Here is a 24,547-nt window from a genome sequence, read left to right on the forward strand (position 1 = left end):
GCCCGATTTCCCGACGTTTCTCGTTCGAACTTCGCTGTCGTTGCGGAAATGAACACGATAGTTAGGGCACCAAGGAAATCAACGGCGAGGAGCAGGAACGGCTGAAATGACGAACGCAGTCATCCTCTCGGACGGGAAACGACATAGTGTATAAGAGAGCGGCCACTTCGGATCACCCTTCATTCGCAGTCGTATACTTTACGTGCTTGCCTTCTCACTCGTCATGTTCGTCCGCCACGTCTTCCCCGTCGGTGCGATCCACGCGCTCTGCGCGATCGGCTTGGCGTCGCTGTACCGGCCCGTGTGGGCGCACCAAGTGAGCAACATGGAGGATCTCCAGGAAGCGTTCAGGTTTGCACGATGCCGCGCCACCTGCATCGACAAGGTGAGTTCACCCTGGTCAGCCTGTGGCTTCCCTGTCTTTTCACCCAACGTTTTAATTCGAATAGCAATGTTGGCATACTCGGTCCAGTTTTCTTTCCTGCTGTCTAGCTGTACCAACAAGATTATGGGCCAATTGCGGGGATAGTGTGGTCTAAGAATATGAGCCGGTCCCGAAGGTATATAGTGTAGTATAAAAATGTGGGCCGTTCGCGTGGGTGTGTGGCACTGGGTAGGCGCCACTCAGTATGTGCTGCTTTTCAATGAAGCTGCTGGACGCCATGTATGTGTCATTAGGTATGCGCTGACTTGACGGCGACGCCCCCGAAAGGCCCAGGTTGTCCAGAGGAAAGAGCGAGAGAGGAGCCTTGCTGTAGTGCACGACTAATACATGACGCGTTCCGGCTAATCACGTACGTACATCGATACTCATTTTATATTAGTTCTACACGATTTTTTAAGGGCCCTGTCATGGAAAAATGCGACGTCAAAGTGGTCCTGAAACACTTTTTATGGAAGTACAAAAATGAATTTGACGTTAAACCTGACTATTTCACAAATATTTTGTCTACAAAAAGTACTTCAATGCGTTCAGCAGAAGCGCAGTTATTAGCACTCAAAAGATAACCTGTGATCCCCTTCGCGATGCTCCGAACGCTACGGCGCAGCGGGATGGTGCCTAAAACGCACCGCCTGCGGAACGTCACCGTGGCGCGCAGTTCAAATTTCATGTTGGATGTTCACATAGATGCCACTAGTAGCGCTTTTGGCGCCTGCGAAGAGCCAAAGTCGGAGGCTATCCCTCAGCTTACGGTTGAGTTCACGGTGTCTGATCCCTTTGCTCTGCTACAATGTACTGGAGAGCTACGCGCGGCGCTACTACGCGCACCGAGTAACACGAGTAGCACATTTGCTTTCACACTTATCTCTACGGCAATCGCATAACTTTCGAAAGTTGAACAAACTTCATGTTCGCTAACATCGCCTAAGCAATGGATGCCGCACTCCGGACTCGCGTTGAAAGCATTCCGCCTATCTAACGAGCTTCCACCATGATGGCGACACATCTCGAGAATGTGCAACTCAGGAAGCAGACGACCTGTTCGTCAGATGCCGGCGCTCGGGTTTTGAGTGATGTCAGCCACAGATACCAATCGCAGCACAGAGCTCGGCGAGCTTGTCGCGGAACCCTGCGTCTGCCGCGGTATATGCGCTACGCTGCCCACGCAGCTACATGTGACTGCAGTGGCTAATTACACATATATGTGCTCGACTGGGCTGGGGTACGCATGCTCGAGCTCACGTGCTCGAGCATGTGCGGCCGTGCTATGTGGTGCGCACCAGCTTCGTCCAGCACCAGATTGACCAAAAGATAGCAGCCACATCCAGATGGCGCATTTTACGCAACAGCTCAAACGTATACGTCTAGTTTCACCATAAGTTTCTGCGTGTTTCGAGGCTAGTTGGGCGCTCAAAACTAAAAAAAAATGTCACAGTTTCGCCCTAAAGGCGAAGCAATGAATGCGATAGCAACACAGCAATGTCATACGAAGTAAGGTGAGCGGCCTTGGTAGCAATATGAATTGTAGTAAACATGAGCTGATTAAGTAAGCAGGTGTGCTGCGGCGTAAGTAGACCGACATGAAGAGACACTCGATGACCACGAGAAGGCGCGTGTGAAACGGTGGTGTTGATGAGAAGCGCTTACCGTGGGCAGCGCGTGCGAAGGGACACACCTGTAGTGCTGCACTGCCGATCTGGGCAGCATTGCATGTGTAGCGTGCGTTGTAAAATGTGGCCCGACTATTACTAACTGAATGAACAAGCGTGGTGTGAGCGCGCACAAACAAACATGAATAGATCACACTGAATGACTGCAGCCAATGACTGTCAAAACGCTGGCAGCGGGCGAAGGTACGTTCGGTCTATCGCTTCAACGGAAACTGAGCGGCGAATGCACGGCGCATAAAGGTCAGAGCCGTGTGGAGATAAGAGACGGTGCGGTCGAACGAACGACGAGCGCGGTTGTTGGCAGCGTAGAAGTGCGCCCCCCCCCGCTCCCTCCGGCGCTGGCTTCCCGCTTTCTTGCTTGCGCGTGGGAGAGATAAGAGACTGTGCGGACGAGCGACGAGCGCGGTTGTTGGCAGAGAAGTGCCCCCCCCCCCCTGCTCCCTCCGGCGCTGGCATTGCGCTTCCTCGCTTGCGCGTGGGAGATTGAGTGCGTTCGCTCTCCGTGATAGCGCACGTCCCCGCACGCTTCCGCTGGGGCATAGGGCGCGCGGCGAAGCTTTTATCTATACGGAACCTCACGGCGACGGCGACGACGACGGCGACGCCGACGGCAGAAATCCGGTTGAAGTGTCCATATAAAATTCCGGAAGTACATAATTCCCATAGAAATTCGAAACGCAGATTTTCTATTACTTGAGCCTGTTTCATAAACTGCCTTAATAAATATACACAGTAGCAGTATACGAAGAAGCGCGCTGATCCAAACACCATTTTTGATTGATGTCACCTCTTGGCCATTAGCAGCCGCGTATTAGAATCTGCGATGTGACAAAATATAGCAGCCCGAAAACATGAGAAGGCTTCTGTTGAAAAGAGTGTGTTTGATAAAAAGGTGACTTCGAGCTCCGCATGCGAGCTCCACGCGCCACACACGACTGCAAAATTTGGCTGAGATGTTCACAGCAGCGTATGATATCCGCGGACTGTGCTTTTTCACCAAGCCTGAGGGGTGTTCAAGAAGCCTTTTAAAATGACATTGAAAACAAAACCAGTTCGAACTGTATTAGTAAAAAAAAACATTTTAATATACAAAAAGCCACTCTTTCAGAGGACCGAGGCTCGTAGGCCAGAGAGGGTGAGTGGTGATGCGGCCTTGAAGTTCCCGCACCAGCGTGCCTTGACGTCGTGGGTGTTGGCGGTGTCTGCCCGTGCTTAGTTAATTTTCACATCTATAAAGATCGGCTGTATTCTATTATGAGCAAGCCAAAGACTGACCTTCGCAAGTTTCAGCAACTTTTGCGGAGCCGCAACGCCGCATATGTGGGGGAAAGTTACTTTAAAATTCGTGACGTCACATTGGCATAAAGGCGCTGGGTTTCCGGCGCCTAATTTAAAAACGGAGCTTTGACCTTCCCTTTCTTAACGTCTCAACGTCCTACCAATAAACTAACAAGACTTTTGAAGGAATGGTTACTCGGAGGAAACTGATTTGAAGGTTTTTTGTTGTTGTATTTTTTAAACCTGCACTTTTGGTACAACACAAACGAGTCATAGCAGAAGTAGGAGCAGAAGGTGGGCTCCTGTTTTCCATGTTAATTAAGGATGCCTTTGTGAGTTTTGGACAGTGTCAACTGTCTACTTGGGGCAAGTAAGTTTATCAAAAAAACGGCCTACATTACATTTTTAATCCTTTAATGACGACATATACAAGGTGTTTCACGTAACTTGGACCAATAATTAAAAAAAATGAAAAAAAGAAGTGGTTAACGGGGGCAGCTGAATGGAACCAAAGCCATATGGTTTGCCGTCATGTGCCTCAATGTATTTTTTTATATTCCGTTTAATTAGTTCATTAACTGAGATTTATTATTCAAAATTATTATTATTCACATTAGGGCCAAGTGCGTTTCGTTTCCAATTTCGATACAATTTTTTGTGGCAACGCACAGCTGCAGAGGAAAAAGATTAGCACAAGTGACCGATCACCCGATCAGATAAATTGCGGCACGCGATGCTGTTGTGCCCTCGCACGCGGCCGAGAGTGCCAGGCACCCCCTCTTTGAAACATGAATCATATGGCAGTTTAGATACCAGTGTGCACGCGAACAAGAGCGCCGCGGGCCGCAATTTTTCTGCTCATGTTATCGGCCACTTGTGCTAATCTTTTTCCGCTGCAGCTGCAAATGCTGCGTGGTGATTTTTATCGGGGTTTAAGGAACGCCCGCGAAATATGAAATATTTCCACGTGCCTGCTCTCATACGCTATCGTATACGGCAGCGTTCTCTACCGTGCTTCGAGTGAAAGAACTGTAAACGCGCTCTCAGCCTATCCCTTATCAGGGATCACGGTGCTTCCATTCCATGTGCCACTAGTGCCACCGTCAAAGATGCTGCCGCACTGTGAAGCTTATAGTCTAGAGACGCGGCCGCTCGCTTCGCCACGGTCCGCGCGCACGGTTCCTTCGCTCGAAGCACGGTTCAGAGCGCTGCAATACGATAGCGTATGAGCGCAGTCACGTGGGTTTGTGTCAAATTTCGCGGGATTTCGGTAAATGCCGAAAAGAAATCACCACGCAGCATGTACGGGGCCACAAAAAATTGGATCAGTCATTTCTGAATCCCCTCTACAACGTAACTAAACGCACTTGGCGCTAATGTGAACAAGAAAGATTTTGCATAATTGATCTTAGTTAATTAACTAAGCGGAATCAAAACAATTATCTAAGGAGCGCCACATGACGGCAAACCATATGTCATTCGTTTCGTTCAGCTGCGGTTAACCACTTTTTTGAAATTCTTGGTTCCAGTTACGGTGAAACACCCTCAGTACCCGTAAGAAATGTTTATTTGTTAAGTAAGTGTGGAAAACACAGCGAGAATGTCTCCTCTGACCGTGTTTTCAAAAAAATGCGTCACGTGCCAAACTTTTTGCTCGCCCTGTATTCTTGCTGTAAACCAACAAATTATGCTTCTCCTTCAGTATTTGGTAGATATTTAGCCACAAACTTCCTACTCAATACAGAAACTGAGCAACAAAAAACATTTCTGGTACGTTGCTTGTAGGCAACATATTTACGTATACTGACGAATGTCAACTTTAGGCAACGCTCGTAATAAAGGGTTAAAGAAACAAAGAAGTCAACTGAGTGAGTCTTTAGAACTTTTCCTGGGCAATACTACCCAAAAGATGCTGTTTAATATCCGTGACGTCAATTGGGGCATGGGCAGCGCAGTTTGGCGCATGACCTTCTACATAGGGTAGCTGCATGGCCTCTCGAAGCAACCTCATCGTATTCACGCATTTAGGAGCGCGTTATATAGAAGAATATTGTCTCCTACCATCTGCAGCATATCAGAGATAGGTATCAACAATCAATCGATTAGAAAAAAGGTCGCAACAATTTGACTGATTCACCGGTGGTGTTTTGAGGGCACTGTACAGTTTACATCGGCTTGGCTGAAGACAGCTATTGGCGTTTTTCCCGGCCAGATCTAGCACAGGAAGCATGCGTTGGCCAATGGAGGTTCATGGAGAAATTGAGATTCTTTGACTGATTTCAATGATTTAATAAATAATTGGTAGCATTTTTAAGCATTGAATTAGTGTACAACTTTTATCGCCGTTCTTCCGGCAATAATTTTTCTCCTGAACGTGTAAGAACCGCCTTACTGCCACACAAATGTAATTGCACTGCATCCATCAGCGGCCAACTCGGGCTCTATATTCATTAGGATTTATTTATAACAAATTATTGCGCTCAAGTGTTTCGCTTCCCCTCGACATTATAGTGTGATTCTAGCTGTTTTGCCAATATAACAATGATTTCAAATTTCAGCTTGGCCTGAAGACGGGCAAGGATGACGTCGAATGTACAGGAGACAAGGAGTGCAACATGGTAAGTCTGCTTTCCTGGCAGGAGACTTCATGACGCCCTTATTCTCTGGTCATTGTGAAAGTCTGGGAATGTTATTTATTGCTCCAAGAGGGTTTAGAGTAATCGATCTAGCTACGCGCTCCAATATATTGGGCATTCATGAGGAGAGAGAAGATTAAAAGAAAAAGAAACGCATCAGTCCTCACATTGTTTTCTAATCTTTTCTGCCCTTACCCCATCCCCCTGTGCAGAGTAGCAAACCGGACACTTAACCTGGTTAACCTCTCTGCCTTTCACCTCTTATTTTTCTTTCTTTCTTCCTTCCTTTCATCAGGAGAGAAGCTAAGGAGACAAGATAATAACGAGAGTTTTCTCTGTTACTATGCAGAAATAATATTTTCGTAACAAAGAGGCCACTGTCCTTCTACGAATTTACAAAAAACGGAGGAAAGAATATTGAGTGGCAGAAGCCCCATGATTGCAAAATAGACAACAATATCTAGCAATGAATCTGCGCGGATACTGCTAAAGATGACCGCAGGCCTTGATATGATGGTCTGTGCATTTGATATGAAGAATGGAGAATATATCTCGGATGGGGCCTACCGCAGTTAGTGAATATAATTTTTGCGAAAGCCCACAAACAATTTCAGTTCAAGTGCAATGTAGCAGTTTGTATTTGTTAGCTGCGAAGGGTAAAAATTCTGCTTACGAAGTGCGATTACGACATTTTTTTGAAGAGTTGCGAAGGTGCTGTACTTGGCGTGTTGCGTATTTTTGTTGTAGTTTCTCAATTTCAATAACTTATGCTAAAGAGGCCATACATTAAAGTGATGTATTCCATATTTGCGAGCACGTAACGTTCTTAAATGCAACAATTTTCATTTAGATTGGTTTGTAGGTTTTATATCCAGAGTATTCCTGATTTTGACATTATCTTTAAATTTTTTATTTCAGACATACTGCCAGTCCCAACGGGGATTTTAGCAGGAAGGGAATACATACGTATAATAAGTATATCACACAGGTGTAAAAAGGTTTAACATGTCACAAATAAGAATTGGGAGTAATTACAAAAGGGTGTAGTTGCGCGTACAATCATTTAACAAACACATAAGGCATAACATCTATCTTGAACAGATAAATAGCAATTGACTTCCAACTAAAGAATTTCAAGTCGCGGTCTCATTAAGTTCTCCGTGAGCATTGTTTAAAGCGATTGCACACTATTTCGAACGCTATAAGGCGGCGTTATCACATCAAACCGGATTCGCGATGTGCTCATTCCTGGTGACTCCAGACCCAAAATGCCCCAGAAATGCGTTTATGTGTTTTTCGCTTTTCTGCGGTCTATTCACGCTCGCGCCAATGATGCCTGTACGTGACGTCACGACGAGTGACTGCCTAGAAAATTTAAAGCGACGCTCTTCCTTGTTCGCAATCTCTTTTGCAGTGTTGGGACGTGTGCGATTTCTTCAACAAAGACTTCGAAGTTTGGAAACACATGTGCACCGTAGCAGAATTATGTGTAAGTACTGAATCGCTAACTCCTTGTAAGTTTCATTCGACTATCAAGAAAAATAGGCACGTTGGTGCGCGATTTTTTGTTTGTTGCGCCGTGTTATATTGTTGCGCCGCGGACCCCGAGTTGCGGGAGCGCGATGTTGAGGCCAAATGCCAACAAAGAGCCGCCGACCATGAGTTAAGGGCAAACGAAGCGGAACGCCTGCGACAGTGTCGTCTTGCCACAAGCTTCGCTTACCCCCATTTTCTCGACAGGGCAAGGTCTTCGATTGTTTCTTTTTTTTTTCAAATGGTCGAGCGGGCCCCCTGAAAGTTGGGGGCCCGGAGCTGCAGCCCCCATAGCCCCCACCTTAATCGGGCACTGGTGGCAGTTCATCTAATTATCTCATGATTCGTCCAAAAGTCTTGGCCGCGCCCCTTTTAATCAGGGGCGAGAGAACGGCTGGTTCCCCTCCCCCGCAGTCAGAGACCGTGCCCCCGCACTGCACCACACTGACACACACACACTCACACACTTGGGTCCATTGACAAGCACAGAAGCAACAGCGGCCGCCGGCCATACGGCGCCCTTTAATCGGCGTGTCGCTGTCTCGAAACTATGCCGCACCGTGAGACCACGACGTTTTTGGCGCCCGTTAATCGGCGTGTCAATGCACATTCAGGAAAGGTAGCAGTTCACCGCATGAAACAAATGTTATTTGATGCAGATTGATTTGGGTTCCTTGTAAAGAATTGGGAAGCGAATCCCTGAATGCATTCTTGGGCAAGCCAACGTGTTGTGGCTTTTAGATCTACTGACGCAAGAGAAAACATCTCGGCTGTGGTGAAACGTTAGAGCACTGAAATGCTCGCAAGCGGCTAGCGGAGATGCTTTGGAGCTCATTTAAAGTTGTCTTCACTTTCAATTTTTTTTTCTCAGTGTATGCTATCACTCTCTCACGACATCTACAAAGCGCAGTACAGTGATGTTCCAACCCCTGTTGCGCAGTTTCCAGGCTGTCAAGTGGCTTGCTCATTCTGGCACAAGACGTCATCGAAGCTACCTGGTATGTGGCAGATAAATTGTTTTACGAAGTACTACACACAGCAGGTACTGCCGTTATTGGCTTTCTCAAATCCACACAAATCCACGCTTAGTTACGTCAAAAATTGTTGTAGCTCATTCTACATGATCCAAAATGTAACTGCAAATCTTCAGATAAACACAAAAACCGAAGTGCAGCCCAACAGAAGTACTTAACTTTGTCTGCTCTTAGATTTTCGTCCTTGTCAGAAGTCAGCTTGTTTCATTATCAATTTTAAAATTTGATCTTTAAGTAGGATAGCGGGAGATACGCAAGAAGGGCTCATGGCGTGATATATTCAGAGAGCAAGAAAATAGCAACTGATGCGCAACCACTACTAGCATTTCAGCGAACTTACTAAGCGGCGCGATAACAATAGGAAGGGAAAAGACTTTACATATGCGAACGATTTAAAGTCTTGTATTGCACTCCCTGACCAAGTCGAAGCGAAATGGGGTCGAGAGACTATGACCCCTCTTACAAACCTTTAGGATGGGAACAATGCTCTATATAAATATAGTTTTATCTTCTAGTAAAAACACAGACGTTACTGAAGTACTCCAGGAAAGGAACTCCTTGAACACGCAGTACGGTTTCTCAGAATTTTGTCGCGTTCCGAATATTTGAGGAAGTCATCCCCGCTACCTTTCGCAGCACATAAAGCTATCGGGATACAAAAGTAGCAACAGCGTGTCACCTGGGCTCAATTTCTGGCAGTCTGGTGTTTCAAGATATGAAGAAAAAAGAATCACAGTATAATAGGCCGCAGGAATATGCTTGTGCTTACGTTGGCACAAAACTTCAGAAGAGATCCCAAGTAGTGTCGGAATGAATGTTAAGCAAAGCATATTTCAGGTAGCTGGCTATCAAGTATTGTTTGTGCTCCGAAAAGCATTACGGAGTAGACTGACGTATTTTTGTAAGGCGAGCAGTTGTGTGCGTGATCAGAACGCGTCTGTGCGGACCGCAGCAAGACGACGACGATGGTGCTGACAATTTTGTGTGGGCGACGCATAATTTTGCGGGCGTTCGGGACGAGTTTTGGACGTATCAATTTTGGATTCTAACAGGTACTGGTCAAGCGTAAGCGAGAGAAACATGAATTGTAACATCATTTGCCACTAAGTTGATAGAATAGTGCGTATACTTGCAGATATGTCATGTGGCATATATGTTAAAACGACGAACGTGTTTCTACTCACGGCGAAGCAACGTGAAGACCTGCTCGACTTCGCCGATCACGAAGGCGGTACACTATGTCGCACAGATTCCGCGTAGCGTTAGCTGCTGTGAACGCACGTCCCCACGCAGCTTAAGCTATTCTGACGCCTATCCGCTGCCACTTGAAGACCGGGATTTTAAACCCTGGGAGTCAGATAAAGATTCATTACCTTTTCGCGAACAGTGCCACATTAGTAATGATCTGTGAACTCCCAAAAATATGTAATGATAGTTTGTGGATTAATTAAACAAAGCGAAACTTTCTTTTCGCGAGTATAGGTAGGGTTCTCAAGCTTCACTTCGGTAAAGGTTTGTTTCAATCCATCTATGACCGCCTTTGCAGGCAGCGCAGTGACGAATCATGCCGAGGAAGAGTACCCGGGCGTGTTCTCTGAGCCTCCGCGGCTGGAGGCGGTTGGCGCCCATGACGTGCGTGTCACGTGGTCCCAGCCTCTGAGTGCCCAGGACGACCCTATCGAGCGCGGGCTGGTCTACGCGCTCTTTCTGAGAGGGCTTGTCAACGATCAACGCTGGGAGGATGCCGGGCAGGTACTGCACCAGCCCGCTACGGATTTTATGACGTTTTGTTGTTGAGCACAAAAACGCCGGTTCGATTTCGACTGCAGCGGCCGCCTTTCGATGGTCGCGAAATGCAAAAAAAAAGCTTGTGTATTTTGATTTCGGCGCACTTTACTACTAAGTTGTCTTAATCCAGAGCACCCCACTATACATCATGAACCCTCATATGCCGCGTATTTGGGGCTTTATACCCCACGGTTTAATATGATGGGGCCACCGCGTGTTATTAGCATGAAATGACACGGAAACAGCATTTAGCGGATAATCGATAACAAGCCCACTTAGCAATAACTACAAATTTCGCAGTCACAAGCAGTGCGTGGGACTGGCTGTTCAGTTGAAACTGACTGGCACCTGCTACCTTTTGCGTTGCTGTATGCGACATAAAAAGAATTTTTTTCCAAGGCACTGTGGCCAACTCTAAGCAAAAAAAAGCGCTTGTCTTGTGTAGAATTATTAGATACCCAAAAGGCGACTCACGTGCGTTTACAGACTCTACATAGATGCACGAGGGCAAACTTTTCCGCATCAGAGACGACGTCGGTGAATATTTGCACGTATTGTGACAATTGCGTGTTTGTACGTCCGAAGCTTTTCTTTATCTAATTTGAACGAAAGGTATATAGGGACACAAGTGCTGTTTCGGCGACCATCGGCCGACTGTTTATCGAAGTTGTTTTCACAACCACTCAAACTATTACTTGCAGCGTCTCATATGAGCGACACTTCATTTTATCATGTCAGCAGATTGTTATATAGCGACAGCACCTACTGGGGACTCAGTCTACTGATGACTTGGCGACAGCATCTTGTCAGAATCAGTGTGCTATTCGGAGTGAATGCTGTGTCAGAAGACGAGCGCAGTACCGCTTAACAGCATATCACAAGAGTCGGGAACAATACTGTACGAGGTTAACCGTTTCCATGCTCGGTCATTATCCCTGTCCGCCAGTGTATGCGGTGCGTACATCACACGCTGAATTTCAACTTCGCGGAAGGTGGGAGGAGCTTCGAGCTCATCATTAGAGTGGCGAATTTTAGAGGAATTAGACCGCGGAGGTTAAAAACCTCTCTATTAGATGAGCTTGCGTGCTCTTGTACTACCCACTGCGTGGTAAATCTGTAATATTTCGGCAGACCATGTCACGGCCCCTTTAAGGAATCGACGCTGCATGGCAAAATGGCTGGCGTAACGCTTTTTCACACTCTGGAATTCTGCACTCAGCTTGGCTGTCTGAAAGAAAAGAAGGCGGCTATTTCAATAATGCGGCTAAGGAATGGGTTGACAATGCTTGTTTGTTAAAGGTAGACGAAAAAAAATGTTATCTCGATAAAGACTGCAGATTACAATTCTGGGACACAAGGTCAGTGAACCTATAGGAAACGCGGAAACTTTGTGCCTTTCATACGAAGTTAATGCGGAACACAGGTGGTGACGTGATCCTCAATTTTCTTGTCAACTCTGCAGGTAACGGCAACTGTCGCTCTTGCTTGTGTATAGCGTTGCAACGCGGTCTTGTTGGCGTGCCATCTCTGAATACGGGGTGTATGCATATATACATACTTTTTGAGGAAAATGCTGTTTCATGCATTGAAGCACAAAGTTAACTGGAACGCCCATGCATTTCGTCGGACACATTGAAAAGTAATATCTCGAAACTGGTTCAGTCCTGAGCATTCGTTCCAAGTGGATACGCCTTGCGAACTACACGGCTATATTTCGTAGATTGAAAGATGTGCCTTAAAATAATTTACGAAAAACTTAATTAACGTAATTATGTTAACTATTCAATTAGGCGTTTTCATTTCTCGTGGAAGTAATGACCGCCTCATCGAGTAGTTTAGATCAAGGATTATAATTGTGCTATCTGCGACAGGCAATATTTAAAAATTTCGTGCAGCTAAAATGAAACACCCTGTATCTCAACCAAATCACCTTAAGAGAAATTATAGAAAACATTCAATTACATCTCACCAAAAAGTTTACAAGAACTATACGTAAGCTCAATTATAAGGCACCATAACTTTTATAACCGCTTGTGTGAGCCCATCTGGCCATCTAGGCGTCTTTCGGTCTTGGTGCCGTTTTTGTCCATATAGGGCCCAATATGGTGCTCTGTAAATTGTGAGTGTTCGCATGGTTTATGCAATAGCCTAAGCATTAAATATATTTCGCGTCCGCAAACGCAGACGCAGCACCACAACGCCACGCTGAGCCGCAGCCAAATGAAGCAGGCCTCGGAGCTTGAGATCGTCGCACTCTCGGCTTACGGCGTCTTTGCTCACACTCGGGTGGACTTGGACTTGGACTCAGAAGTCTTCGAGGCCGTGCAGGCGGACTCTTCCGTGGCCAGTGTGCTCCCCGTGTTTTCCGCTCCGAAAGTCGTGCAGCTGAGGCACACCAGCAGACACCGGGTCGAGGTCGACGTCGTCTGGGACTTCGACCTGTCGCCGGAGGACAAGGAAGTGAAGTATGAGGTTCGATCTAGTTTCCAATTGGTTCGGTTCCGTGAGGTTGGAACTGCTCACCGCCCTTCCTATGAGTGTGGTCTACGGTGAGGCAGAGAGACAGACGGGCCTACCACACCGCACGTGTGTAACGGGCATGAGGGGAGAAAGGCGGCTGACATGATTGCGGATAAAAGGCACGTTGTTCTACTTGATCTTTTGGTGCCACTCGCACAACTTACTGAATAACGGAAGACCAGAGAACACTGGCGGGCTTGAGAAATAGCGCGCGTATGAAGCACACCTATGCAATACCATGTAATGCCGGTCCCTCGCTGCCGTGAAGACAGCGCTGCTTTTAAACGTCAGCTTTGGCTAGGTCATATTGGCAAATACAGGGGGCGTAAACTCGTCTACAGTGTAAAAAGCAGCGTTTAAAAAAAAACGTTGGCTTAACGACTGCTGAAAATATCGCGCAGGAAGTGCTTTAGTTATAGCACCAATGTACCAGTTAAGTGTCGTGAATTGCTGCTTAACATTGCTTTTCACGTAATAGACATAAAAAGTTTTATATACTGAATTAACTCTTGAGAGAAGACCACGTTAGTGATTTCGTCATTTTAGCCAATATTACGGAAACTCTGTGTTGTTTCTCTAACACTGCCATAAATTACACCCGCCAAGCCCCTGGTTTTCAGATGCTTCCCACAGAGGAAAATGATATAATTACAACGTTTTCGGATCTCTGCACAAGAAGAGCCAAATGCAAGGATGGTTTTCAAATCAAAGCTTTTACGTACGTTGTCCCAGGGCTAATGCACGTTTTAAGCTACTGTCATTCATAAAGGTGGGGACGCATCAAATTATTCTAACTTTCGACCAATCTCGATTTTTCCAGTGTTATCAAAAGGTTTAGGAAAAGTGATATATATCAGACTTAGGAAGTTCTTGGTCAGATATTCTGTTTGATTGTCCGTTTGGATTCCGTCAGAAAATGTCCTCGGAAACAGATTTCCCCAGATGAAACTAGAGAGCATAATATATAATGGACTTGAAACAAAACGATTAGGTTCAGGATATACGCGTACTTTTCAAAAACATTTGATCTAATTAATTACGATGGAGTAAATACAAAAACTTGAACACTATGGAATTAGAGGACATAGTCTAGCCTTACTAGAATCCTACTAGACACACCGAAAACAGAGTAGTTCTTAACCGCGCCTTTTTTAAAATAGCACCCCTCCGGTCTAGTCTACCATCGGGAAACATTTTAGGGCCTCTATCGTTCCTTCCGTTCATTATTATATTTTAGCCTCATGGCATTATTATTATAGCTTACGCTAACCATGCTAAAAACTTTGAGGGAACACAGAACATGAATTATTTATTAGCGGCAATAATTTTTTTAATATTCACGGCAATGGACTCTAAATTGCGTACATTTTAACACAAATAAAAATAAAATAAATTTTATTTAGACCGAGCAACAGAAGATACATCTCTAACTTTGGTGTTGTTTTAGGTAAAGTCAGATTGAGAACGTGCCTGCCGTAAAAAGCCTATGCGTGGGTTTTACTGAATCGTTAATTTAGGATGCGCATGTCGATGGCGAAAGATTAAGAGTAAACAGATTACGCGGTATAGTAAACACCGTAGACACTTACTTCCTCAACAAGCAAGGATTCCGATATACGGTGCTTATTTATGTACAACCACTTATTTCGTACTGCATTACAATATGGGGCAGAACTACAAAGCAAAATAAAATGAAAATTCTTGTTGCTCAAAAACAAGCGATATATGTAATTGTGAACACACACATTCACCCACACTCCACTGATTTTTCTGCTCTCAAAGTCACCGAGCTATATTCCAAAAAGTTATTGAGCGTGCACAAACGCACCGTTCAAGATAATAACGACATGCTCTTTTCATTGTTCAAACTAAACCGTTGCATACCTGCTTACAATACGCGACATTCTTTCCAATAGTGTCAACCTTTTGGTCGCACCACAGATCGCATACAGTCGCCATCGTACGTTTCACCGAGGTACCTCAATATTCTTAATAAATATAATATTTCTGTGGAACAGATTTCGCAAGCGATACTGATTAAACAGCTTTACTTATTTGAAAATATTTACTAATTATATTGTGACCTGTTACACTAATCAATGTTAGAAATGTCTGCTTGTATAAATAGCCTATTCAAGCCAGTACGTTTCCGTTAAAGTGTCTATGTTACATAATTATTTTATTTGTTTATATTCTACTTCTGTTCTGACCGACGAAAGCAAATCGGATTCCACGCACTTCAATCACAGCCTTCACACAATCATCGGTATTCCTATTCTACATTTTCAACACAATGCATCTGTCCCAATAACGTGTGACCGACGGACGCAGGGCGTTTCTCACGCAGCAGATTTTCTTGCCCAGCCTCCATACTTTGTGATTCGGAAGTCTATACCACGAAGAGAAATAAATCTGCGTTCCATTGCATTGTAACTCTTGCGCGGCACCCGCAGGTCATGTGGAGGGTCCTCGACAAGGCGGTGGACGTGACGGGCCGCCTGCACACGTCGCAGCAGTCGGCCACGCTGCCCCTGTGGGTGGGGACCTCGTACCTGATCTTCGTCCGACGCCTGTCGCCGGCGACGGGAGAGCCCGACGCTGAGACGCTCTCTCGATTCCTCGACACGCCCGTCGCGGAGCCCGAACCGACCGCACAAGACGCTGCCTCAAGTGAGCGGCCTTTCCTATTTATTTTTAAGCGAAGCTTTCTAGGCTCACAAGTGTCGGCGGCGGTGGTGGTGGTGTCACGCTGAAAAGTGGGCCGATCCTGGTGAGAACGGGTCCAAGCTCAATGGCACATAGCAGGGGCAAAAAAGAACGCAAAAGAGAGAGAAAGAGAGAAAGACAGAAAGAGAGAAAAAAAGAAAGACATTTTGTATTTGTTTTGGTAATGTTTTGAAAAGTGTTAGTAGTTTTGTTGGCAAACAGGCAGTGCAGACGAAAAGGAGCACTGAACTGTGCTGCCCCAACGTCTACAGCAGATGCTCACCACATCTCGTGGCTCAAAAAGTTGAGAGAATTCAGCGAGCTGTCAGGCTACGAACCGATCAAATGAACTACTATATAGGCGCCGGATCATGAACGATAAGTTTGTCACGACACGATACTTCTATTTCAACGTTAAATTAAATCAATTTGATTCTGTTTATTGCAAAAGAACAAGCAGTTGCATAAAAGCTGCTAAACAAAGCAGCTTTATGTGGCGGCCACTCTTAGAACTGCCATCGAGCGATATAATAGATACAATTAAAAACAATGCAAGCACTGATTCACTTGAAGGATTCCAACGTTTTATTTAAATATACATCGTTGCCCAGGCAAGCAGCTTGGGGAGGGGAGTAGGGGGTTAATTGGCAATGCTACATTGTCTGCATTCGATTCATATTCTGTGTTGCATAACATATTGCGCAGATATGATTTACAGACATCTCACCGGTATACGGCATTCTGTAATAATAAAAAAAGCTATCACCGAAGGACCCCGTTTTAAATATTTCAGCACTGATTGTATGGTTTGGTCCCCATGGATAGCGTGAATAAGGAGAGGTCGTACCTGTGGTAAAATCACCGAATTATGCTTGTTATAGAAAGCGGCTCTACAAGAGATGCTCCTGTTGAAATGGCCGCATTCGTTGCGCTCCCTAATACTTATAACATGTGTGCCCAAGAAGGTTGACCCTAAATGCTATAACTAAAATAGTGCTTCCCTTTCTTCGGACTTCTTTTTATATGCTAAACTGTGTTATTTGTTTTCACGAGCTTTGCATTTCTCGTCATCGAAATCCAGGGAAAACACGGAGAATTCGGGAGTGTAACTTATGTCAATGCTGGCCTGCACTTCAGTGGATTGGGGATTGGAATAGCAGTAGTGTCAGAAATTCCTTATAGCAACTTGTGTGCCATTGGCGCGATGCAGCTCGTTCAGCTGTAGCAAATCATGCACCACCTTGTCCTTCTTTTCTTCTCAAGCGTACGCCTGCGGCGCACTCTTTTAGGTATTTCTAGTCATTGCTTACTTCGTGGATGCTTTTTGGTTCGTTCATTTCTTTCATCGTGCCGGGTTTTGTCTTGTACATGGAGCTCATTATTTCCAGGCGTCTTGTGACCATTGTTACCAATGTCTTGGTAGCAATCTCTATAGGAACTTTAGTTCCCACTGGAAGAATTGCAATAGCTTACATTGTAATTCTGCGGTATTTTAAAGACCATTAAAAATGATTGAAGAAACCAAAAGGGAAATTGTCTGAATGTCTACAAAGATATCAGCAAGGCAACCAATGTGCGTACACAACTTAATTAGGCATTTCGCCTCGTAAGGAACATCATCATCAACCATCATCAGCTTCTGAATTCACGTGTCGTGATACTAGAGTCAAATTTTGACGTTTTCTACTTCAACGACCTTTTATGCCCAACAGCCAGCTGCGTGCGCTTCGAGGTGGTGGTGGCCGGCGCCGTCTTCGCCACGGGCATCATTTTCGTCTGCGTCGTAGCGCTGGCCCTGGTGACAATGCGAAGGTTAACGAGGCCCAGGGGAGAACACCCTGCAGCTACCAAGTGCGCTTCCGCTCAAAAAGGCGAGTGACGGCCTCTGGTAGAGGAGTTAGAACCGTCCTATTTCCGCAAGTTTTACTTTTCATTTATTTTATTTCCAAATAGTGCCGGTCCAAATTAGAACCTGTTCTATGTGACGGCCATGACGACAGCTTTAAGCCCAAGTGCTAGAACTTGTCGCAAAAGCCAGACGGCCACCTCGTTTCGGAAAAAGGAATTATACTACTATAATTGCGACATTGACACTTTGTATATGTGGACATTTTAAGCAGAGACCGCAATGTTTAGGCACTAAGACATGCTGTTTTAAGCGCCCGTAAAGTTTACATTTATGGCAAATATGTGCGCCAAACACTGTTCCTTAGGCATGTATTGGCTCAATAATAACTTTTGCTGTGCATCTGTGGATGCATATTTTTATACGGAACACACCTCACTACACCCGTTTTGTTAAAGTCACTCTTTTTTCGTGAAACCAGATTAAGGCCAATTGTGTAGGTTAGAACATTTATGCGAAATTTAGTGTGGCTAGACACCATGAGGACAGTTGTGAAAACAGTGACAGACAGGCACCATCGCAAATTTCCGTCATTCGTGTTGCGTCATTCGTCATACGTTCGATGCATCACTTAGTGTCCCTTCAGTACAGGGATAGGGAGCCCTAATAGCCGGCGACCAATCTAGCGCACGCAGACACGTACATATATATTGTACTGAAGGAGAATCACCGCGCTTCGATGTCTGGGAAATGACGACGACGATGCGTGGTGGTTGTTGTTGACGCTCTAGCTCGCGCTCGCCAGTAACCAGACCTGCCTTTCGAATAGCCTTCTACAACGCCACGGCCAGGCCTGCTTGAAGACCAACACCCCCATTTTAAGTGGTGGAGGTAGCGGGGTACTGTTCATCCTGGAACTTCGCAGCTGGGCGCTACCATCAGCTTTCACCATGACTTATCCTGGCCCATCGCAAGCTGCTCCCGTGCCAACGACAATCCACTGTGTTGGCGTGCCCCGACAACGCGATCCGCCTATATTTAGCGGCACCGATGACGAGGACGTCGAGGATTGGATTGTCGAGTACGAACGAGTGAGCTCTTGTAACAAATGGGAGGACCGCGCCAAGATCACGAACGTTCACTTTCACGTCACTAATGTAGCCGGCCTCTGGTTCAAAAACCATGAAACCGAAATCACGAACTGGTCGACCTTCACGGCAGCCGTCGCGGAGGTCTTCGGTCGTCCCGCCGTGCGCCGGCTTCGCGCGGAACAGCGCTTGCGCAGTCGAGTCCAACGCAGGGAGGAGACGTTTACAAGCTACATCGAAGATGTTCTCTCCCTGAGCAAGCGCGTCGACCCATCTCTCGCCGAAGGGAAAAAAATAAAGCACATAATGAAAGGAGTCGACGACGATGCATTTCAGATGCTTGTCGCTAGAAACCCCAAGACGGTAGCCAACGTGATACAACTCTGCGAGACTTACGACGAGCTGCGAAAGCAGCGTGCGTCGACGCTCCGTGCTGATCAAGATACAGCAGACATTTCCAGCCTTGCCAACGACGCCACTTCTTATCACACCGTTTTGCTACCACACATTCTTGCTACCACACCGTTTTGCTACCACGCAGTTCATCCGCGAGGAAGTTGCACGTCAACTTTCCCTTGTCGCCCACACACCTGAGCCTGCGCCGTCATCTTTAGACCCACCTCTTCGTCACGTCATTGAGGCGCAAGTCGCCCAGGCACTACCAGCTGCCCCTCCGGCGTTGCCTGTCAATACGCCACTAACTTACGCTGCCGTTCTTGCCAGACCACAGGCCCCATCTCTTTCTGGCGCCTACCGGGCCACCGGCTCCTTCTACACATCGCCGCCACCCTCACGCTCTGTGCCCCATCCTTCTTCGCCCACCGGACCATCTATTGTGAATCCGTGGCGCACCATTGATAACCGGCCCATATGCTTCGCATGTGGTCTTGCGGGCCATATAGCCCGCCACTGTCACCGTCGCAGCTTCCGCTCTCAAAACGGTATGGCTTCACCAACCTATCAAGGTGCTCAGAATTCACCACGAGTTTCTTCTCCTGTCGCCGACCCGTTTTCTACACGCCGCCCGTGTGACTCACGCCGGTCGTCTTCTCCCCGTCGCCGATCCATCTCCCCGATGCTTCGCCGACCTAGCCCCGCACGAGAAGAAACTAACAGCCGCAGTTCCCGAGGCAAGAACTGCGCCGTCATCGAACTCTCCAAGACCTCATTTTTACCCGCCTAACGAAATTGATTTATTGGTAGAAGGCATCGCCGTACGTGCACTTGTCGACACATGAGCTGTTGTTTCTATAATTAGCGAAAAATTGTGCCGCAATCTGAGAAAAGTGACCACCCCGCTTACCGATGTTACCCTGCGTACGGCGACCTCGCATCACGTCAAGCCTACCGCTCAGTGCACAGCCTGTGTCATTATTCAAAATGTTATGTATGCCGTTAAGTTTGTCGTCCTGCCCCGATCATCCTATGACGTAATCCTAGGATGAGATTTTCTATCTATTCATCAAGCCCTCTTGGACTGCGCTCGTGCCGAACTCACATTGACGACGCCGTGCCCTGACCTCGACGACCACACTCCCCCTAAAGTGTTTGCCGCGGCTGATGTCCACATCGCCCCTTTGTCCGTCGTTCTGGTGCCTGTATTTTCGCCCGCCGCCACCAACTCACCTGTTTTGTTTTCGCCATCTGCTGCTCCTGCTCGTCGGCGAAACTTCCTCCTCCCGTGGGCTGTCATCAACTTCTGCAATGGTTCTGCGGCTATCTACGTGTGCAATGTATCTGCATGTCCGTCACTGTCCGAGCTGTTAAACAGTTTGCCTTTACACCGGCAAAGTGTTTGTGGCAATAATCGACTGCCTTCAGCCAACTGCCTCAGCGGGTGATTACATGGTAACATGACAAAAGGCTAGGACAAAACACGCCAAAGCACTTTTAGGCTTTGAAAATGCCATAGAGGCACAACCATCAAACTAGGCATTTATAGGCACAGTAAAAGGGCCACTAAAATATTTCTAAGCAGATTATTTTGTACTTATATGCTAAGTAAGCACGATAAGAACTTAAGATATGACTTATAGTTTGGCGTCTAGTAATAGCGCAAGCTGGCTAACTTCAGGTGCACAGCGAAACAGGACTGCATTTTCGTACACGAAGACCTCAGGGAACCAATCGTATTGCCCAATTCGTACAGCCTCCATATCATTTCGACACTAATATAATCTACATCTTGTTCAACTTCAATGGTGTCTTCGCGAAGTGGTCATCTGTGCCCACAGTGTCTGATTTAGCGTGATACTTAAGATAGCCGTTGTCCGATTTCCTCTGCCGTTAACGGCGACTATTGTAACACACCAACATTATATCTATACCACATGTGCCGTGTCTTTGAGACATGTCTTAAATGATTATGTTAAAGGGAAATGAGACATCCACCCAAAAGTAGTAATTGCTACAATGGAAACCCATGGGGGTTCCTCGAAAGGAAAGCCTCGCAGTTGAAGAAAAATTTGTCCTGGTCCGGGACTCGAACCCGGGACCACCGCCTTTCCTGGGCAGCCGCCCTACCATCTAAGCTAACCAGGCGGCTAGCAGATGGCAGGGCGAAGTCGAATTTATCAACGACTCGAAGCAAAGGCGAGTGTTTGACGTAATAGTTCAGCGGAAACCGGCTAGGTGGAAAGAAGTAATTAAAGGGAACTGAGACATCCACCTAAGCATAGTAATTGCTACAGAGGAAACCCATGCGGCTTCCTCGAAAGGAAAGCCTCGCAGTTGAAGAAAAATTCGTCCTGGTCCGATGTGGCACCACTGCGCTGTTCTTAGCGTGCACACCGTTTAAAGCGCCATGCCTATGGGCGCCGCCATATTTCGTCACGTGACAGCAGCTGCCATAGAGCTCCTCTTGAGTAATGGCGTTTGCTTCCTTGTTTACAATGGCCCCAGAGGCAGGCACGACTCAGACAGCCACTATTTCGGCCACCACGGCGAGCATTGTGTAGGCAGATGATGCAAGACTTTGACCAACGCTGCAAAAGCAGTGTATACTTTTCATTTATGCATTCTGTCTGCACTGTATTCGTAGTGACGAATGTAGCAGCCTGATGTTTGCTTTTATCCTACATATTTTTGTCAGGCCACCTGTAAATTTGTATGGTTGTTACGGCCGTGCACCTGTTGTCAACTGAATGTACAACATTTTTTTTTTTTTGGGGGGGGGGGGGGAGAGAGAGAAAGTGCACGTGCTGGCGCAGAAAATTCCTGATTGCGACTTCCTCCGACCGTGGTGGTTAGTTCTGCCTGCGTGAGTCTTGTCACCAGCGCTGATTAGATAACTTGGGAGTGGTTTTTTATTACTTACAGCGCAGATTAAAATGTATTCGCGTACACGTGAACAAAACAATTGAAGTGGCCGAGCCATCGCTCGCCTGCTGTTTGATTCACGGCGTAGACATACAACTCGCGGCACCCGTCTATTATTCCACGTTTGAGTGGGCTGCTACGGGAAGTTAGCTTACCCGCCGTGGTTGATCAGTGGCTATGCTGTTGGGCTGCTGAGCACGAGGTTGCGAGATCGAATCCCGGCCACGACAGGCGCATTATACAATGGGGGTGAAATGCGAAAACAGCTATGTGCGTAGATTTAGGTGCACGTTAAAGAACCCCAGGTGGTCCAAATTTCCGGAGTCCCCCACTACGGCGTGCCTCATAATCAGATCGTGGTTTTGGCACGTAAAACCCCATAATTTAATTATTTAATTTTTAAATGTTAGCTTGCTCGAATGTGTCAGTTGCGCTGACGTGAGATGGAAGTAGCACTGACTTGCATGCTCATCGAAAGTCAGCATTCCGTCACAGCGTGGGCCAGCGTAGCGGTAACGCTGTGTTGTTTCAGCAGTGGTGTTAGCATGGCAGTCACTGCCGGCAGTTGACTATCCAGCGCTGGTAGTAGAGCTTGTTGAGCTCGCCTTGCCGAAAGGTGTGCACGACTAACGATCTTAAACACGGGCACTCCTAGTGCGAATGAGGCTGATGAAACCCCCACACAGTCTTATCCCATACATTTATGCCCCTGTCGCAGTTCTCGCAGTTAACGTCAAAACACGTTTTCTTCTGCTATTCGATCAACACTCTAAATAAATAGTATTAAGCCATCCCCGGCCTCTCGGCAAAACGTTGCTGCAGTTGTCGGCGGTACTTGCTTGCTGCCGACTCCATGGCGATGCGGCTGGGACGGCCCATGGTATACGGGGTGCGCAGACTCCTCGCTGTAAAAGGTCTATGCATTAGCCGAGCCTTAAACCCCAAGAAACAAAATTCATCAAGTTTAGTTGTGAGAGACGAAAGTTGGCCACATATGAACTTTGGTAGTGGATAAATATGAACGAAACGATACAAATGGCCGGAGAACAATTCAGTTTCACCCCACTAAATACATTCAAGAATATTTCTTACTGGAAGAAAAATGCAGGGAAAGGCTAAAGAAAGCTTCGTGCAACAAAAAATTTGATTTTTTTGCTAGCTATGTTATCCGAAAGCAACTGGTGTCAGACATTGATTCAAACTTTGGCCATAATAAGTAAACGATGATCAGATGTTTGGCTGGTGGGTGCTTAGAGGCCATTGCTGATTAATTCATATTTTTAGCCTTAAAGTAAAAAAACTGAGTATTTTAATGTGGTACACTATAGGCAGCACTCAGCGCCATGCCTCGTGCATTCAATGGTTTTGTATAAGATACATAAAAAGAAATAATGAAAAGCTTTGTCAACTCACGGCGCATTTTGGGACCATCAGTGGATAAAACGGGGAACATGACACCAGCGCTTCGCTCAGTGCAGTACAGGGCAAACGGCACGCATAGGTATTTCGAGCAGGAGGTGAGACGTAAATACAGGCTTCTGTTTTAACGAAAAGGGAGATTGGCTCGGATGACTATCCTTGGGCACCCGCACGCAGTTCTCATGCAGGTCTGCGTATCGCGGAAATGGAAGTGTGTTTTATGTTTTACTGTTCCAAGTAATCCTCTACAATGCAAGTGCTTGATTTTATAAAGATTGAAGTGACAGCGTCTTCTTTATTTTTAATTTCTTCTGGAGTGTTTAAGCCCGCATGCGAAAGTTGTGCGATGTTAACGTAGTTCATAAAGAGATGTTCACCACGATTTGCCGGATTCGGGAAGGCTACTTTTCCCTCCACCCTGTGCCATTAGCTCTCTTGCATTGCATCGACTACTATAATGTGCCTGCCTACGTGTCTATTCGAAGCTATACATAAAGCAAGAGTAAGCTCTGATGGAAGGTGTTTTGGTGCGTCTTGCAGGTTGTTCCGAACGGCGCAGGAGCAGACAAGGCTCCCTGCTGTCCAGCAGCGCCAAGACTCTGCTCGGCATTCATTCCGGAAGCGGTCCTTCGAGCCCCGTGGGCGAATCGCGTGAGGATTTGCTGGCCGAAGCACAATGCGAGGGTGGCGGCGGCACCAACCAGTGCTTCGTCTACGACAACCACACGGCCTAAATGTCATAACCAAGGGCCCGCGCATCCGTGTCGTGTGCAGTTCATGAGCAGAGTGCAGACGCACGCTGTTGTCCTAGAACGGCGAATCGCTGCCTAAAGTACGTTGGTGCTCTTCAGATGCTTTTCAGAGAATGAGGTCATTTTCAAGACCGCCCTACACGGCGAAGTGGCGTTTTTCGTTACAAGGCGGTTCTCTTCTGCACCACTGAAGACAGCATCAATCTACATTCGTCTTGCTGAGCAGCTCCGTTTGCAAGGTTGTGGGTGAACAGCTGCACAGATTGAGTGTGGCGTGCACATTTAGCATATAGACACTCTGCTGTACGTTATGCTCTCCAGAGACTATTCTGTGTGCAACATTAATGATTCTATTCTGATGATTGGATAATTCTGACAAGGCAAATGATATTCTCTTGCTTTTTTGCCGTATTAGATGACTCTATACTTTAGCTTAGCAGGGGAGGGGGGAGGAGTGCTTCATTTTGAGGTTCAAGAGTTCAAACGGAGTAAGTTTTTCAACCACGCGCGTATGATA

General features: G+C 46.6%; 1 protein-coding gene across 1 annotated transcript; it reads left to right on the forward strand.

Annotated features, from left to right (window-relative positions):
- Nucleotides 1–24,012, forward strand: LOC125943390 (uncharacterized). Its single transcript, XM_049662680.1, has 9 exons — nucleotides 1–385; nucleotides 5,949–6,008; nucleotides 7,441–7,515; nucleotides 8,500–8,557; nucleotides 10,140–10,345; nucleotides 12,566–12,853; nucleotides 15,355–15,571; nucleotides 17,320–17,478; nucleotides 23,819–24,012. The coding sequence occupies exons 1-9, from the start codon at nucleotides 224–226 to the stop codon at nucleotides 24,010–24,012; spliced, it is 1,419 nt and encodes a 472-aa protein (XP_049518637.1). The 5' UTR covers nucleotides 1–223.
- The last annotated feature ends 535 nt before the right edge of the window (nucleotides 24,013–24,547 follow it).

Source organism: Dermacentor silvarum, chromosome 2 (assembly GCF_013339745.2).
Source record: "Dermacentor silvarum isolate Dsil-2018 chromosome 2, BIME_Dsil_1.4, whole genome shotgun sequence".
Lineage (NCBI taxonomy): Eukaryota > Metazoa > Arthropoda > Arachnida > Ixodida > Ixodidae > Dermacentor > Dermacentor silvarum.

What these genes read in the sequence shown, in the direction of transcription:
- LOC125943390 (XM_049662680.1), top strand. Translation starts at nt 224, where the DNA reads ATGTTCGTCCGCCACGTCTTCCCCGTCGGTGCGATCCACGCGCTCTGC. An exon ending in GAGACAAGGAGTGCAACATG is followed by an intron (nt 6,009 to 7,440) that starts GTAAGTCTGCTT and finishes TCTCTTTTGCAG; the next exon opens with TGTTGGGACGTGTGCGATTT. An exon ending in GTGCGCTTCCGCTCAAAAAG is followed by an intron (nt 17,479 to 23,818) that starts GCGAGTGACGGC and finishes TGCGTCTTGCAG; the next exon opens with GTTGTTCCGAACGGCGCAGG.